Consider the following 18,418-nt stretch of genomic DNA (forward strand, 5'->3'; position numbering starts at 1 on the left):
CAACATCCGCAAATCAATCAATGTGATAGAACACATTAATAAAAGAAAGAACAAGAACCATATGATACTCTCAATAGATGCTGAAAAAGCATTTGACAAAGTACAGCATCCCTTCCTGATCAAAACTCTTCAAAGTGTGGGGATAGAGGGCACATACCTCAATATTATCAAAGCCATCTATGAAAAACCCACCGCAAATATCATTCTCAATGGAGAAAAACTGAAAGCGTTTCCGTTAAGGTCAGGAACACGGCAGGGATGTCCATTATCACCACTGCTATTCAACATAGTACTAGAAGTCCTAGCCTCAGCAATCAGACAACAAAAAGAAATTAAAGGCATCCAAATTGGTAAAGAAGAAGTCAAACTATCACTCTTCGCAGATGATATGATACTATATGTGGAAAACCCAAAAGAGTCCACTCCAAAACTGCTAGAACTTGTACAGGAATTCAGTAAAGTGTCAGGATATAAAATCAATGCACAGAAATCAGTTGCATTTCTGTACACCAACAACAAGACTGAAGAAAGAGAAATTAAGGAGTCAATCCCATTTACAATTGTACCCAAAACTATAAGATACCTAGGAATAAACCTAACCAAAGAGACTAAGAATCTATACACAGAAAATTATAAAGTACTCATGAAAGAAATTGAGGAAGACACAAAGAAATGGAAAAATGTTCCATGCTCCTGGATTGGAAGAATAAATATTATGAAAATGTCTATGCTACCTAAAGCAATCTACACATTTAATGCAATCCCTATCAAAATACCATCCATTTTTTTCAAAGAAATGGAACAAATAATCCTAAAATTTATATGGAACCAGAAAAGACCTCGAATAGCCAAAGGAATATTGAAAAAGAAAGCCAAAGTTGGTGGCATCACAATTCCGGACTTCAAGCTCTATTACAAAGCTGTCATCATCAAGACAGCATGGTACTGGCACAAAAACAGACACATAGATCAGTGGAACAGAATAGAGAGCCCAGAAATCGACCCTCAACTCTATGGTCAACTCATCTTCGCCAAAGCAGGAAAGAATGTCCAATGGAAAAAAGACAGCCTCTTCAATAAATGGTGCTGGGAAAATTGGACAGCCACATGCAGAAAAATGAAATTGGACCACTTCCTTACACCACACACGAAAATAGACTCCAAATGGATGAAGGACCTCAATGTGAGAAAGGAATCCATCAAAATCCTTGAGGAGAATGCAGGCAACAACCTCTTCGACCTCAGCCGTAGCAACACATCTTCCTAGGAACAACGGCAAAGGCAAGGGAAGCAAGGGCAAAAATGAACTATTGGGATTTCATCAAGATCAAAAGCTTTTGCACAGCAAAGGAAACAGTTAACAAAACCAAAAAACTGACAGAATGGGAGAAGATATTTGCAAACGACATATCAGATAAAGGGCTAGTATCCAAAATCTATAAGGAACTTAGCAAACTCAACACCCAAAGAACAAACAATCCAATCAAGAATGGGCAGAGGACATGAACAGACATTTCTGCAAAGAAGACATCCAGATGGCCAACAGACACATGAAAAAGTGCTCCATGTCACTCGGCATCAGGGAAATACAAATCAAAACCACAATGAGATATCACCTCACACCAGTCAGAATGGCTAAAATTAACAAGTCAGGAAATGACAGATGCTGGAGAGGATGTGGAGAAAGGGGAACCCTCCTCCACTGTTGGTGGGAATGCAAGCTGGTGCAACCACTCTGGAAAACAGCATGGAGGTTCCTCAAAATGTTGAAAATAGAACTACCCTATGACCCAGCAATTGCACTACTGGGTATTTACCCTAAAGATACAGACGTAGTGATCCAAAGGGGCACGTGTACCCGAATGTTTATAGCAGCAATGTCTACAATAGCCAAACTATGGAAAGAACCTAGATGTCCATCAACAGATGAATGGATCAAGAAGATGTGGTATATATACACAATGGAATACTATGCAGCCATCAAAAGAAATGAAATCATGCCATTTGCGACGACGTGGATGGAACTAGAGCGTATCATGCTTAGTGAAATAAGTCAATCGGAGAAAGACAACTATCATATGATCTCCCTGATATGAGGACATGGAGAAGCAACATGGGGGGGTAGGGGGATAGGAGAAGAATAAATGAAACAAGATGGGATTGGGAGGGAGACAAACCATAAATGACTCTTAATCTCACAAAACAAACTGGGGGTTGCTGGGGGGAGGTGGGATTGGGAGAGGGGGAGGGGGCTATGGACATTGGGGAGGGTAAGTGCTATCGTGAGTGCTGTGAAGTGTGTAAACCTGGCAATTCACAGACCTGTACCCCTGGGGATAAAAATACATTATATGTTTATTAAAAAAAAAAAAAAAAATTTGCAAGGGGAGGCGAACCATAAGAGACTATGGACTCTGAAAAACAACCTGAGGGTTCTGAAGGGTCAGGGGTGGGAGGTTGGGGGAACAGGTGGTGGGTAATGGGGAGGGCACGTTTTGCATGGAGCACTGGGTGTTGTGCAAAAAGAATGAATACTGTTACGCTGAAAAAATAAATAAAATGGAAAAAAAAAAAGTGCTAATGAGAGGGGCTCCTGGGTGGCTCAGTCAATTAAGTATTTGCCTTTGGCTCAGGCCATGGTCTCAGGGTCCTGGGATCAAGCCCCCCATCAGGTTCCTTGCTTAGGGGGCAGCCTGCTTCTCCCTCTCCCTGCCACTGCCCCTGCTTGTGCTCTCTGTTGAATGAATAAATAAAATTAAAAAAAAAAAAAAGTGCTGATGAAAAGGTAGAAAAATGAAGACCTTTATATACTAATGGCTGAAATACAAAATGGTGCAGGGACTTTGGAAAAGCAGTCTGGCTGTTCCTCAAATGGTTAAACACAGTATATGACCTAGCTAGCAATCCACTCTTAGGTACATATCAAAGAGAAATGAAAACATGTCCACACAAAAACTTGAACACAAATGTTCATGAAAGCATTATTCATAACAGCCAAAAAGTTAAAATACCCAGATGACCATCAACTGATGGAGAAACAAAATATCATATACTCATACAATGGAATATTATGTTCTAAAATTTACTGTGGTGATGGCTGCACGTATCTGTAAATGTAGTAAAATCTAAGGAGGTGTACATTTTAAATGAGTGCGTTAAGGGGCGTTTGGGTGGCTTAGTTGGTTAAGTGTCCCAACTCTTGATCTCAGCTCAGGTTTTGATCTCAGGGTTGTGAGTTCAAGCCCCACACTGGGCTCCATGCTGGGTGTGGGCCTTACTTAAAAATGAATGAATGAGTGAAGTGATTGTACCTCAATAAAACTGTTTAAAGTGTTCTGAACTAGTATCTTTACTTTTTCCTTTTATATTCCAAATGGTGCTTACCTTTGCCATCACATAAATGGCACACATCAACAACTGGTCCAGATGTCGGTCCATCATAAGTTCAGGACACTGAATTATGGAGAACTCAAAACAGGTCCAGATTTTTTTCCTCAGTTCATCTGAAATATCCAGTTTAGCACAAAGATCCCGAAGGCGGACACCTGCTAAGTGGTAAACCTGGTAGAGAAACAAAAATATTTCCAATTTTGTTTACCTAACACTTGTATTTCCCAAGTTTCTGCTCTGGCAAGGGTACATGAAAAATTACCTTTCTAAAGAAAAGCGATAAAGAGCTGGTCTTCCTCGGTCTAATACTGCTGCCAGTTGAAGGTGGGCCTTGTTTCTGCTGGTGTCCACCTGGGGAAATCTGTTGAATGGCCACCTGACCAGGGACTTGCAACGTTGTTCCTGTCACCTGTTGAGAGCTCAAACTTCCAGCCAGGGCCTGAGCACTCAGGGGCTGGATGGAGCCAGTCACGGTTTGTGCCTGTCCTCCAACATTGACCTGGACTGGGAAGAATGTTATCCCTCCATTTTCATTCGCAATACCTACAGTTTTTTAGGGAGAAAATGAGGATGATGAAAGGTTCTCCAGGCATGGGTTTCCAATTTCTCCCCTCCCCGCCTTCTTCCCCCTCTCCACTCTTATCTCATGTTGTCATTCCAGCCAAATCTCAGGTGACTCTCCATAAATGCCACCAAGAAAGAACTCAATATCCAACCTGCCTTCCTTACCTTGTACAGGAATGGTCACTGTTTGTCCATTGTTGGCCGTGACAGTGGCTGTTGCCATGGTGACCAAAGTCTGCCCCGGAACTGGTGTGACAGAAACAGCATCCCCAGACACATTCTGCACAGGGACAGCATTGACTAGAGGTTGGGGGGGAATGCGCCCAGGTGTCCCTCCATCAGAGGGGCTATCATTCTCAACGAATAGACGCCTTCTGGTAGAGCTGGCTGTTGGGGAGCTGTATCTGTCATATAATGTGGCTGGAGATGTTATGCCTACAGTAAAAAAACAAAAAACAAAACAAAACCATCAAACCAACGGTTTAACTCAAGAAAACTCAGATCTAACTCCCGAATCCAAGCTCTTATGTTCAAAACTAGTTTCTGAAATACTTCATAAACAAAAATTATAGAGGTCATATCACAGCTACAGTCAACTAATGAAAATTCAACCAGACATCATTAAGAGCAAAATTTAAACACAGGAAAATTTCTCTATTTGTTGCATAATGCTCCCTACTTTCTTCCAGCTTCTGCTAAATCAAACCAAATTCTACATTCTGTTGCTACAGAACCTTGATGCCTTAGGGGCAATTTAAAGAATTATTCTATTTTCTTATGATATTTCTGACCATATTCAATTTCTACCTAACACTCACATATGATGTGATTTCACCATAAAGCCATGACTCAAGGGGACTTGATATTACTATGACATCATCCGGGAGCATTTTACCCCAGTTTTATTAGTTTTCATCTTTATCTTTTTTCCACATACAGAAAATTACTAAAGCTCAGTAATGCTCTTCAGCAAGATTGGATGTATGTGTTTTGGACTCAATTAAGCTTAGTTTATTATATTTTTTAAACAACTTTCTTAAGATATAATTCACATACATTTTAATCATTTAAATTGTACTATTCAATGGTTTTGGGTGTATTATGTTATTAGTTTCTTTAATATAAATATATATAACATGTAATTTGCCATTTTAACCATTTTGTGTGTACTATCCAGTGGCATTAATTCCACTCACAGTTTTGTGCAACCATCACCACTATTTCCAAAACTTCATCATCCTAAACAGAAGCAAACTCTATAACCATCATGGCACAGTCTGTTAAATATTCACATCAAGGACTGAATTTTCAAGCAGCATGTCCAACAGCACATCGGTAGCTTATTTAAATTTTAAAATGTATGTAGGGAGGTCATAAGGGGATTGATAGGAATAGTCCTGACAGCCTATAGCTTTACGTTTCAATTTCTCAGTAGTACAAAAGTCCTGACAGCTGATAGCTTAACATTTCAATTTCTCAATGGTACAAAAGCCAATAAACGCACTAGCTTTGTACTTGGAACAAAGCTGCAGTCAGAAAGAATGCATTATGACTGATCATTATCTTGTAAGGCATTAAGAGACCTTGAAATTGGAAAAGTGATGAGTACAAAGAAAATAGAGCTTCAAGTCAGGTCCTAATTCACAGACTAGGGAAGGAAAAAACTACAGAAATAGTTAAGCCAATATACCTCTTCCAAAAAATGAGGACATTTTCATATACATCATCCATACTTATTGAGTATGCACTGACATAAAGTGATTCCTGATTTTAAAACTGATCTTTCATCTACAGCCAGTGCTTATGGAATACATCCAAAGGTTGATCTAGAAACAACAATATCCTTCTAATGGCATCCAAGGATTTAGAACTCTCTGAATTTACAGAATAGCTTTTTAAAAAGCAGTTTTTGTCTCAGTTGTGTAAACTTAAACCTTGCACCTGGAAGATGTTACAGAGAGCTGCCTGAAGGGGCACCTGGCTGGCTCAGCCCATATAGCATGCAACTCTCGATCTTGGGGTTCTGAGTTCGAGCCCCATCATGGGCATAGAGGATACTTTTTTTAAAAAGCTGCCTAAATATAACCAGGTGAAGAGCGAAACTTCTCTTTTCTCTATTTCTTGGGCCAGCACTACTGTCATTAACCAGTATAGCACAGCTCGGCTGACAAGAGTCAAAGCTGAACTCGCTCTGGCCATTCACCACTTTTAACTCACTTGTCTATACCTAACTCCATCATACAGCTCTACAGCCTGGTGATGGGTATTAAGGAGGGCACAGATTGCATGGAGCACTGGGTGTTATATGCAAATAATGAATCATGGAACACTACATCAAAAACTAATGAAGTACTGTATAGTGACTAACAAAAAACCCTGTTCTGAGGTTTTTGTTTTTGTTTTTTTTATTTGACAGATCACAAGCAGGCAGAGAGAAGGAAGAGAGAGGGGGACACAGGCTCCCCACTGAATAGAGAGCCCGATGTGGGGCTTGATCCCAGGACCCCGGGATCATGACCTGAGCCAAAGGCAGAGGCTTAACCCACTGAGCCACCCAGGCACCCCCTGAGTTTTTTGTTTTTTTGTTTTAAGATATGTATTTGAGAGAGCAGGGGGAGGGGCAGAGGGGGAGAAACTCAAGCAGACTCTGTGCCAAGCATGAAGCCAAACTTGGGGCTCAATCCCACAACCCCAACATCATGACCTGAGGTGAAATCAAGAGTCGGACGTTCAACTAACTGAGCCACCCAGGTGTCCCTCTTCTGATTTTAGAAGAAATACATATTTCATCTTAAAAATTTTACAGAAAGCAGGGGCCCCTGGGTGGCTCAGTCATTAAGCCTCTGCCTTCTGCTCAGGTCATGATCTCAGGGTCCTGGGACTGAGCCCCACGTGAGGCCCCCTGCTCAGTGGCAAGCCCTCTTCCCCCTCTTCCACTCCCCCTGCCTGTGTTCTCTCTCTGACAAATAAATAAACTCAAATCTTAAAAAAAAAAATTTACAGAGAGCACCAGGAATTCTATCATCCAATAATAATTGTTCTTAATAGTTCAGTTTTCCCTTTTCAGCTCTTCTATATAAACACACACTTCAAATATAAGAATCACATTAATATACAGCACTTTCTTTTTACAGTCACCTGTTACTACATGCCTCTTCACGTGTTCTTAAATATTCTTCAAAAGCATTACTTTTAAGTGATCCATGTGGTACTATAACGCACAAAATATTTCTTCTATATAAACTCCATTAACTTCACTTGTAGTTTTAGATAGAATTTCAATTCTCAGATATTAAGCTCCCAAATATTCCCTCGGGTACTTTAAACTTACTTCTTCCAAGTCCTCCAGTATCGGCACGAACTTCACTCACCCTTCTGGGAGTCAAAGGAGAGCCAGCAATACAAATATCATCGGCTCTTTCCAGATTCTGAGGTGGCATAACCTATAAAGAATGATATACACAGAGTGTCATTATTCGAAAAGGCATTTTCATTAGAAATACAGTCACAATCTAAGGCAAAACAAAACCTGCTCACTAGTTACTCGACCTAAATAAAATCAGCTGTCTTCTCCAGTTTTATACTGAAGTTGAAAAAAAAAAAAGTCTGGCACGCTTAAAAAATTCAAAGCTAATAGCTGAATACTAAATATGAATCAGTCTTCATTAGTGATTTAGAGAATCAGAATGCCAACTATTCTAAGGTACAGAAACTGGACTAGAAAATTAAGAGAGAACGCTGAATTCTTACTCTGGCACTGAAACCTTAGAGCAATCACGCATTATTAATGATTCCTAGACTTGTGGGTTTTTTCTCAGATACAGGGATGACTGTACCATATTAAACCCAACTGCCACCCTCCCACTTCCCACAATGAAGCCACCAAGTTTAACTGCTCTCGGTGAAACAGTATGAACAGACTAGTTACTGATGTACTTTTGTTACAGAGAGATGTTCAGGTATTTTCACAAACCTCTTCACAAGTAGGAACTCTGTTTTCATTGTCTCTAATTCTGTCCCAGAGTGGAGACTCTGGTTTCCATGCCAAATGATCCAAGATCTGTTCTTCAATCTGATTAAGGTGTTTTACCACCTCTCTACAAAGACCATCTTCTGCTCTAATGAATACTTCTATCACCTGAAATTAAAAAATTCCCTGCTTCAATAATTATTTTTGTCACCAAAAACTTAGTAAGAGTGAAGCAAAATGGGTACATTTTGTTTTTTTACGTATTTATAGATAAAACAGATAATTCAACAAAAATTACAAATCTAAATAACAGTACTATTTTGAAACAGTTGGTCTTCCCTTCACTGTCTTTATAAATAAGTATTTAAAATTCATGTAGGAATTATATAAAATCTTCTAATGGCATATGTTAAACATTTTTCAAAGAATAAAGATGTCTTTTCTATTAAGGTGAAAAATATTACTCTTAAAATTTCACATTTAAAAACTCTAGGGGGCGTCTGGCTGCTCAGTTGGTAAAGCATCTGACTCTTACTCTTGGGACAGTGAGTTCAAGCCTCATGCTGGGTGTAGAGATTACTTAAAAAAAATAATAAATACATCAATAAATACATAAATAAAACAAAAATTCTAAACATTCAATCCATGCCACTAAAAAACATTGATTTTGACTACTATATTATAATTAAGATAAACCCATACACTAAATCCATATCAAGACAGAAACAATTACCAAATCAATGCCGTCACTCTGCACTTCTATATAACATGGGAAAGAGAACTTTTTTCTTCCGAAAGACTTTCAATATTATTTCCATAAAGTAAAAAAGGTTGGGGCACCTGAGTGGCTCAGTCAGGTCTCTTGATTTTTAAGCTCAGGTCTTGATCTCTCACACCCACGGTGGGCACAGGCCTGGCGAGGAGCCCTGCATGGCACCCCTCCGGGCTGGAGGTTGGGGCGCATCCTGGGGGCTAGGCTGAGGGCGCAGGGGTGGGAGGAAGGTGGGTGTGCAGAGGGGCTGGCTGGGCGGAGCCCGGCCCAAGGACGAGGCCAGGCCCTGGGCACACACCATCATGGAAGGCGAGCAGCATGGGCAGAGCAACAACCCCGGGGCTCCCGGGGCTCCCGGGGGGTGGGGGGGGGCGGATTCGGTGGCAGGCGGCCCTCCTCTGGGGCAGGGGCAGGCAGAGCCTCCTTCCTCTCCAGGAACAAGGGACTGAGGTAGGCACGGGCTGGCCCCCGGGGCCCTCACAGACGGGGTTTGATGTGCAGTTTTCCCTGAGACCTTGGTTGGGGGGCTCCTGGGGGTCCGGGCCCTGGGCTGGCCTCCTGGGCTTGGCGAGGACTGCAGGGAGATGAAGGAAGGCAGGTTGGAGAGGTCATGATTTCAAACCTGGAGTTGGGCTCGGCACTGGGTGTGGAGCCTACTTAATTAATTAAAATAAAAAATTTTAAAAGGTTGATATATGGGATTAGCTACTGGTTTATTTGCTACTTTTTTTTGAAAGGCTTCCTAGACAATAAAATGAAAGTATCCTAAAGGTCTATAGCAGATAAAAAGAAAAATCAAATGAAGGTTTTACCATAAATTGGTCTTTATACTGTTTGAGAAGAATTTAAATAGTTCTTAGGACTCTTCTATTTCTTCTCCCCAGACAGAGTAAAAATTATTAAATATATAATTAAAAAGAAAAGAGATGTACTTAGGTAGCAAAATAAATTAGCCAGCTAACAATAGGAAGATGGTCGCATCTACAATTTCCTCATCAGTAACAGATTTTTAAAAATACCTTATAAAAATGATAAAGTGGCACATCAAATATTTCAGTAATAAATGGAAAATTCCCAGGAGGCTTGTAAGAAAAAGTAACGACCTCAAGGCAGCAGGCCAAAAGCGATCTATGGAATGCATCTTGTTCCAGAATGCCCTATAAAACAAAGTTATTAACATTTAGAAACATTAGCCTACTCTAACAAAGACATTTCCTACCCAGTAAAGTTAAATAAAAATATCAAAGTAAGTCTTATTTTCTGAGGTAGTGAGAAGTATGTGCTTACTTTCTTATAGAACTTTTCTTAGCTTGATAAATAAGCCCATGTTTTAGCAAAACAAATACTAAAGAATGTATAAGAACTTTCAAAAACCTTACATATCATGAAATACAGCTGATAAAATATATCCCTAACAAAAATATACATGCACCCTGCTGCTTAGGGGAATAATAATGTGGGAAGAGGTTACAAAATGGTATTTACAGTTAGAGGCCACTGTCAGAGAAAGACAGCTGGAAAGCAGGTGACTAGCTCCATGGTCACGGGCCACAAGTGAACATACTTCTCTCAGGAGATAGAATTACATCCCCCCCTTTTCTCTTGGTTATTAATTTTCCAAATCTGTACATAAACATTTACTATTTTTGAATTAAAAAGTTACTTAGACACCAAAAACACAGGCAACAGGAGGAAAAAAAATAAGTTGGGCTTCATCAAAATTAAAACCTTTTGTCTATCAAAGGACACTATCAATGAAATACACAAACCACAGAATGGGAGAAAATGTTTGTAAATCATATATAAGGGATTAATATCCAGAATACATAAACAACTCCTACAACTTGACCAAAAAAAGGCAAACAATTATATATTGTTGATAATGTATAATATTCTGAATTCTGTTCAGCCTTGAAAAGGAAATTCTGACATGCTAAAACATGGATGAACCTTGAACACATCATGCCAAGGGAAATACACAAGACACAAAAGAATACTGTATTATACCTAGAACAGGTTAATCTGTAGAGACAGACAGTAGAGATTACCAGGAGCTCGAGGGAGGTGAGAATGGGGAGTCATTGCTTAATGGGCATAGACTTTCAGTTGGGGATGATGAAAAAGTTCTGAGGATGGCTGGTGGTGAGGGTGAATGTACTTAATGCCAGTGAATTGTACACTCAAAAATGCTTAAAATGGTAAATTTTATGTTATGTATATTTTACTATGATAAAAAATTGTTTTATAAGTTTTTGAGGTGCGTATAAAGGTATCCACTTTTTTTTTTTTTTTAAAGATTTTATTTATTTATTTGACAGAGAGAGAGATCACAAGTAGGCAGAGAGGCAGGCAGAGAGAGAGGAGGAAGCAGGCTCCCGCGGAGCAGAGAGCCCGATGCGGGGCTAGATCCCAGGACCCTGGGATCATGACCTGAGCCGAAGGCAGCGGCCTAATCCACTGAGCCACCCAGGTGCCCCAAGGTATCCACTTCTTATCAGCCCCTAAACTGCAGCTGTTTTATACAACCTTCTGTATGTGTCTCAAAATTTAAAAATCTGTCTTAACAGCTTTTTAAATTCCTACAGCCATAATTTCATGTATAAAAATAAAAGTAAACAGAAGAAATTAGAATAATTACCGGTCAGCTTTATAATTTTCTCTAAAATGTTATTTTAAAAAATAGTTTTTAAAAATCATTTTTATTGATGTAATTAAAAGTAAATACTTCAAAATCAATTTATATTTCTTAACTAGTAAAATATGGAAAAAGTAATTTTCTTAGTCAAAGAGCAATGGCTGAATATTTATGTTAAAGTCCTATCTAGGGGCGCCTGGGTGGCTCAGTGAGTTAAAGCCTCTGCCTTCAGCTCAGGGCATGATCCCAGGGTCCTGGGATCGAGCCCCAGGTCCGGCTCTCTGCTCAGCAGGGAGCCTGCTTCTCCCTCTCTCTCTGCCTGCCTCTCTGCCTACTTGTGATCTCTGTCAAATAAATAAAATCTTTAAAATAAATAAATAAATAAATAAAGTCCTATCTAGTTGGGGCACCTGGGTGGCTCAGTGGGTTAAAGCCTCTGCCTTCGGCTCAGGTCATGATCCCAGGGTTCTGGGATCGAGTCCCACATCGGGCTCTCTCCTCTGCGGACAGCCTGCTTCCTCCTCTCTCTCTCTGCCTGCCTTTCTGCCTACTTGTGATCTCTGTCTGTCAAACAAATAAATAAAATCCTTAAAAAAATAAAAAATAAAAAAAATTTTAAAAAATCTTTAAAGTCCTATCTAGTCAACGCTCAACTTACTCTTGCTATGCAAGGTTTGTTTGGGGAGCGTGCCGGTTAACAAGTTCCTGCACCCTAAAAACTCAATTTACCTTAAGTTTGAATGATTCAGTCTTTGACTACGGAATCTGACTGCCCAAAGAAGCCATGAGTTCTAGTACACGGCCTGCCACACTGAGAACAGTAAGTGGGGGACCAGAGGCAAAGACACTCAAGACAAGAGTTTCCTCAGCTGCCAATCTTACTCCCTCAAAGCTATGGTTTTATCTTTGTTTAGTTTAGTCTAGGTTTTGTATGAGTAGGGCTGCAAGGAAACTACATTTTTATGATGTTGACCAATGCATTGGTGATTTACTCACAGATAAATCCATGTCTCCCAGTCTTTTCTGTTCCTGTTCAATAACAGATTCTAGTACTTTGTAGTAAAGCATCTCTGCAAAACGAAAATGTTTGCTGGCAATTTCTGCATAAATAAAAGATAAAAGTCACATGCAAAGAACACACTGTAGAAAGTGAGAGTCTACTCCATTCGCTGCCCACAAAATAAAATTTAAAAACCAACCAGTAACTTCATATATATGCACTTCCTACAGCTGCCGTTCCAATCATTCCTAAGACTTCTTAATTTTCTTCATGGTAACCACAGTAACACTAACATTTTTCTAAAACTGTGAAATGAATTTAAAAAAAAAAAGATTTTATTTATTTGACAGTGAGAGAGAGGGGAAGAGAGCACAAGTAGGGGGAGCAGCGGGGGGGGGGGGGGGGGAGCAGCAGCAGACTCCCTGCTGAGCAAGGAGCCTGATGTAGGACTCAATCCCAGGACCCTGGGATAATGACCTGGGCCAAAGGCAGACACTTAACCAACTGGGCCACCCAGGTGTCCCTGTGAAATGAAATTTCCACTTAAAAACTGTAATAGAGGGGGCGCCTGGGTGTCTCAGTGGGTTAAAGCCTCTGCCTTCAGCTCAGGTCATGATCTCAGGGTCCTGGGATTCCCTGCTTGGTGGGGCTCTCTGCTTGGTGAGGAGCCTGCTCCTGCCCCCTCTCTCTCTCTGCCTGCCTCTCTGCCTGCTTGTGATCTCTCTCTGTGTCAAATAAATAAAATCTTAAAAAAAAAAAAAAAGAAACTGTAATAGCATTCCACTAATAGTCACACTTTTTTTCTTTTTTTGGTAAGTTTGAACTGAGCAGCTCTATGCTAAGAGGTATATATAACTGGTTTACTATTCCACTCATACTTGGTTCTACTTCATGACATCAGACAACTTCTAGGGCAGGTTTGGGCATGGAATAGCTGTATCCTCTGAACTTATTCTTCATATTTTGAAGAATCACTACACTTCTAATAATATCCAGTCTACAAATGAAACTAAAGATTTTGCCAATAAAGTACCAGATATCAGTCTACATTTTATCGTATGGAGAAAGGTCCATGAAACCACTTGGTTAACAGAAAAGTTGGACATCCATATTGTAGCCATCAAAGTCCTAAATCTATTCTTCGTATTTTTGATTCACTTACCAAGGAAGGACTCCATGTAGTTAAACTTCAAAGATGAGGACAAGATGGACAGTATGAAGCCTTACCTTTAGAACTACTGAAATCCTCATCTGGCTGGCAATGCTGAGAATATATTTCATACATTTCTTTCAATCTGTTGGCAATGGCCTGTGTTGGATCTCTGGAACATGTCCTAAAAAAAAAAAAAAAAAGGAAGAGTAAGAAATTATCCAACTTAAAGGTCTAGCCCAGTCACAAAGTAATAAACTATTCACAACTCTGTAATTTAACTAACCTGTAAATATAAAATACTTAAACAAAAACTAGGGTGCCTGGGTGGTTCAGTGGGTTAAAGCCTCTGCCTTCGGCTCAGGTCATGATCTCAGGGTCTTGGGATCAAGTCCCACATCAGGCTCTCTGCTCGGCAGGGAGCCTGCTTCCCCTGTCTGTCTCAGCCTGCCTCTCTGCCTACTTGTAATCTCTCTGTCAAATAAATAAATAAAATTAAAAAAAAAAAGTCTTGGGGTGCCTGGGCGGCTCAGTGGGTTAAAGCCTCTGCCTTTGGCTCAGGTCATGATCCCAGGGTCCTGGGATCCAGCCCTGCATCGGGCTCTTTGCTCAGCGGGGAGCCTGCTTCCTCCTCTCTCTCTCTCTGCCTGCCTCTCTGCCTACTTGTAATCTGTTAAAAAAAAAAAGTCTTAAAAAACAAAACTACACACTTCCCAAATTATTCTAGGAAATTCCATACCTCTTTATCAGAAGTATTGGTATAACCATTTTGAGTGAAAAAATATTTCTTACGCGGAACTGTACCTTCACTGCAATTAAGCTTATTAGCCTTCTTGACTGGCCCTCGTCTACCCTACACATCTGCAATCACTGGTAACAAACAAAACTGCCTTCTATCCTTTCCCCAGAGGCCAATGCAACTCCCATTAGGAACTCCTGGAAGAAAACAGAATGAGGAGGTATATAAACTATATTACAGACTCCTACAAACATTTACTGCCACTCTACATCTTCTCCTCCAAAACAAGGTTTATTTCCTTGTTTTTTTTTTTTAAGCTAGAAAGGCAATATATGTTCGATACAAAAGCATTATCTGCATTGTGCCCTAATCCATCATGTGGGCCTATGGAATAACGTTTTCATCTTTTTTTAAGGGATTAACACACTTTTTAAACTTATTTTTAAATATTTTTAAGGTTTAAAATTCCTAGTAGGAATTCCTGGTAGGAAAACATGATGTGAATGAATACCCAATGGCAAACCCTACAAAATGTCTGGGTTACATGCAGCTGAAGGGTAGGGACTCTATTCACAGCACCCCAACCTCCTCTCCATGAGGTCAGAGGCACCCTGTATTACTATGACATCCATCACGTGATCCAAGTTGTTTTTCCTTCAGCAAGGGTTTTATTTGTCTGAAGGGCATTATGCTTGACCTCCAAATTTGACAATTTGTGACGATTCGTAACTTTTGGGTTGCTCTGGTATTTGCCACATTTGCTGGGTTCTAGGCCACATCCCAGGAGGCCACCATAACTTCTAGATCCTGAGTGGCTGCAAGGACCTTTGGGTCACTAAGAATTTCACTGAGTCCAGGCATACCTTCCATTCCAGGCCTGCCCCGCCATTTCACACATTCCCACAGGAAAGACACCTAGGAAAAAGTTAGTCTGGGCTCCTGATCGTCATCTGGCTTCTTCCTTCCTCTGAGGTTCCTCATGTCCTTCCCAAACCTTCTTAACCCTTTCTATTCTTTCTGTGATCTTTCATTCTTCAACTTTCTCACTCATACTTTCTCTGATGTTTGCCAATTTTCTGGCCCTCAGTTGAACTTCTTCCAGCATGTGCCAGCATTTTCATAACCCAGTTCACCAGCAAGGGCAAGCTCACATGCTGCTTCTTCCCAGTGGCCCAGAAGCCTTGTAAGGTTGAGCTGAATTGGGATTTACTTCAATAGCTCTGTCACAGTCTGGGATGGCAGCATTTGGGTTCTGTAATTTGATGACGACATCAGCTCTCTTGGCATCCAAAATGGCCAAGCGAGGATTCAGCTTGATGGCATTAGTGAACAAGTCAATGGCTTTCTGTAGCTCACCATCATTTAGGGCATCAATGGCAGCCACTTCTTTATCACTTGCCTGATCTATCATTTCCCCAGTCACCCCTACACTGTCATCTCCCATTTCTTTTTTTTTAAGAATTTATTTATTTGACAGACAGAGATCACAAGCAAGCAGAGAGGCAGGCGGGGCGGGGTGGGTGGGGCGGGAGCAGGCTCCCTACTGACCAGAGAGCCCGATGCAATGCTAGACTCGATCCCAGGACCCTGGGATCATGACCTGAGCCGAAGGCAGAGGCTTTAACCCACTGGCGTCCCAGGCGCCCCTCATCTCCCATTTCTTCAGGGGTGTCAGTATCTGGTTCAATCATACCTTCACTGTCAATTTCTAGACCACTTTCCTCACTTGATGGTTGTTCTGTCTTTAAGCTTTCCTCCGCCTTCTGTTTTTTTTTTTCTTGGTATTTTCTTCTGATTCAGTTTTATGAGTACCAGGTAGTTATTTTACCCTCCATGCTCTCCACTCACTCCTTCAGGAAGCACATTTCTTGTGTGTGCAGAATGCTTGGATCCTGCTTACACATCTTCACAAAGGCCTGAAGCTCACTCATTTTGTTGGGGTCCATGGTCCAGAGGTCATGGGAAGAGGTGGGCACAGCAAGGATTGTGGCGCTATCCAATTCCAGGGGCCGATGCTAGCTCAGATTGACTGCCGAAGCAACTATGTTTTTTATTATCATGATCATATACATACTCATTGTAAAGGCTTAGCAAGTTTAGAAAATTACAAAGAAAATAAAAATCAGTTATAATCCTGCTAGAGTTAGCTACTGAATATCATATACAAGCAGAATTTTATTTATGAACACACACAGGTACCTTTCAGAAAACAAGACTCTTTGGTTTTACCTAGTATTTACTGGTAATATTTAACCCCACTAATGGTGTTTAAGATTAAAGAAGCTGCTACACCTGGTTAGGGATGCTAAAGTGATCTGTAAGATATAAAGACTAAGTCAGTCTTCTAAAATGTATTTATAAAATGCTTCTCTATTCTAAGTATAAGGTCTGAGAAACATGACTTAGAAAGAGGCCATACAACATGGCCTACTGGGTATTAATCACAACAAGTTTATAAATAAAGCACACTTCGTGGTTTAATAAGTCCAGCCGTGAAAAAGAAATTACTCAAGTGTGTATACTGGACTTCTTATACTATACCACCCAAAACAAAATGGGCTCCTACAGGGTCTATGTCAACAAATCCTATACTTTTTAGAACTAGGAGGGGCCTTGAAGGTAATTTTTTCAAATAAATTTGCAAAAAGTATGAAGGTCATGAGATTCAGTCTATTATGCTTTTCACCAAAGCTCAGTGATATTCCCACCATCCTTAGGCAGATCAAGGACTAAAGGCAGTATACGTCGTTTTCAGGGGAAGGGTATTCTATGGAGCTTACAGAAGTGGTATGACATTAGCTATAAATATAAGGGTTTATCTTTTCAAATCTGACCCACCCCTCAGAAATTTGTTCGGGTCCAATCCTCTTCATGGAGTCCTTTGACAACTCCCATCTTTACTGATCCCTCTTTTTTTTTTTTTTTAAGACTTTATTTATTTATTTGACAGACAGAGATCACAAGTAGGCATAGAGACAGGCAGAGAGGAAGGGAAGCAGACTCCTGGCTGAGCAGAGAGCCTGATGCGCGGCTCGACCCTAGGATCCCGGGAACATGACCTGAGCGCAAGGCAGAGGCTTTAACCCACTGAGCCACCCAGGTGCCCCTACTGATCCCTCTTTCCCTGAGATCTTAAGAGAGAACAGTTGGCAGCAGTATGGTGCTTTCATCTACAGTGCACAGTGCTGTTAGTTACCATCTCCCAAACTACGTAAGAAATCTGAATGCCATGGACTGAATTTTTGTGCTCCTCCTCCAAATTCTTATGTTGCAACCTAATCCCCAACGTGATGGTATTTGGCAGGGGGGCCTCTGGGAGGTGATTAGGTCATGACAGTGGAGCCCCCATCATTGGGACTAGTGTCCTTGGAGAAGAGGCCCTAGAGAGCTCCCCTGACTGCTCACAGCATGTGCCGACAGCAAACAGACAGACCAGGACGCAGTTCTCACCAGACACTGCACCTTGGCACCTTGATACTATTGCTTGTAAGTCACCCAGTCTATGGTCTTCTGTGGTAACAGCTGGAACACATTAAGATACTGAGGAAAAATGATCACCTTCCATTGATAAATCCCGTATTACTATGTCCTCCACAGACTAACAGGGTCTGAGCATGCAACTGGTATATGATTAATAATGAGTGAATTAAGGCACTGAAATAGAAAATGGTCAACGATCAAATCTTAGAAGGAAAGAAGGGCTCAAACTAACCTTAGAATCTGTTCCAGTTTCTCACTTGGTGCATTCCTGAGGCCTGTTAGCATGGTGTGAAGACGGCTCAAGCTGTGTGTGGCCGTAGACACTGGGGTCACACAAGGGCTGTTATCCTTCACGTACCTCACGCCGGTAAGTGGTGTGGAGATTCTAAGCGCTTTCGACTAAATCGGGGAAGAAGAACATTACTTTAGGTCAGAAGGACTTTCAATTACTTCACAAATGAGAATTTAAACCAATCAGACTTTATCAATACATTTTAATGAATCAAATATCACCATTCTTGGAATCTAAACAGAACAATGCCACAAGGAGCTACCGCCCTCCATGTAAAGACGTGTGAAAGGACAATTTGTATTTTAGCCCACAAGGACATTTATCTCTTAAAAGTTAAACATTTAAGGGGTGCCTGGGTGGCTCAGTACGTTAAATGTCTGCCTTGGCTTCAGGTCATGATCTCAGGCTCCTAGGATCAAGCTCCAC

At 40.8% G+C, this 18,418-nt stretch overlaps 1 protein-coding gene across 5 annotated transcripts in view; it reads right to left on the bottom strand.

The window, feature by feature from the left end:
• The window catches only part of RBL2 (RB transcriptional corepressor like 2), a 77,616-nt gene that overhangs the window by 36,778 nt on the left and 22,420 nt on the right, over positions 1-18,418 (bottom strand). For all 5 annotated transcript variants that reach the window (XM_045987307.1, XM_045987306.1, XM_045987308.1 and 2 more), the window contains exons 9-17: positions 17,933-18,099; positions 13,559-13,665; positions 12,328-12,431; positions 9,716-9,853; positions 7,928-8,092; positions 7,286-7,397; positions 4,120-4,389; positions 3,653-3,933; positions 3,385-3,561 (exon numbers count right to left, since the gene is read on the bottom strand). In XM_045987307.1, the coding sequence (XP_045843263.1) occupies positions 3,385-3,561; positions 3,653-3,933; positions 4,120-4,389; positions 7,286-7,397; positions 7,928-8,092; positions 9,716-9,853; positions 12,328-12,431; positions 13,559-13,665; positions 17,933-18,099 (1,521 nt within the window). The remainder of the gene's footprint in view (positions 1-3,384; positions 3,562-3,652; positions 3,934-4,119; positions 4,390-7,285; positions 7,398-7,927; positions 8,093-9,715; positions 9,854-12,327; positions 12,432-13,558; positions 13,666-17,932; positions 18,100-18,418) is intronic.

The sequence above is a fragment of the Meles meles genome, chromosome 19, assembly GCF_922984935.1.
Source record: "Meles meles chromosome 19, mMelMel3.1 paternal haplotype, whole genome shotgun sequence".
Classification (NCBI taxonomy): domain Eukaryota; kingdom Metazoa; phylum Chordata; class Mammalia; order Carnivora; family Mustelidae; genus Meles; species Meles meles.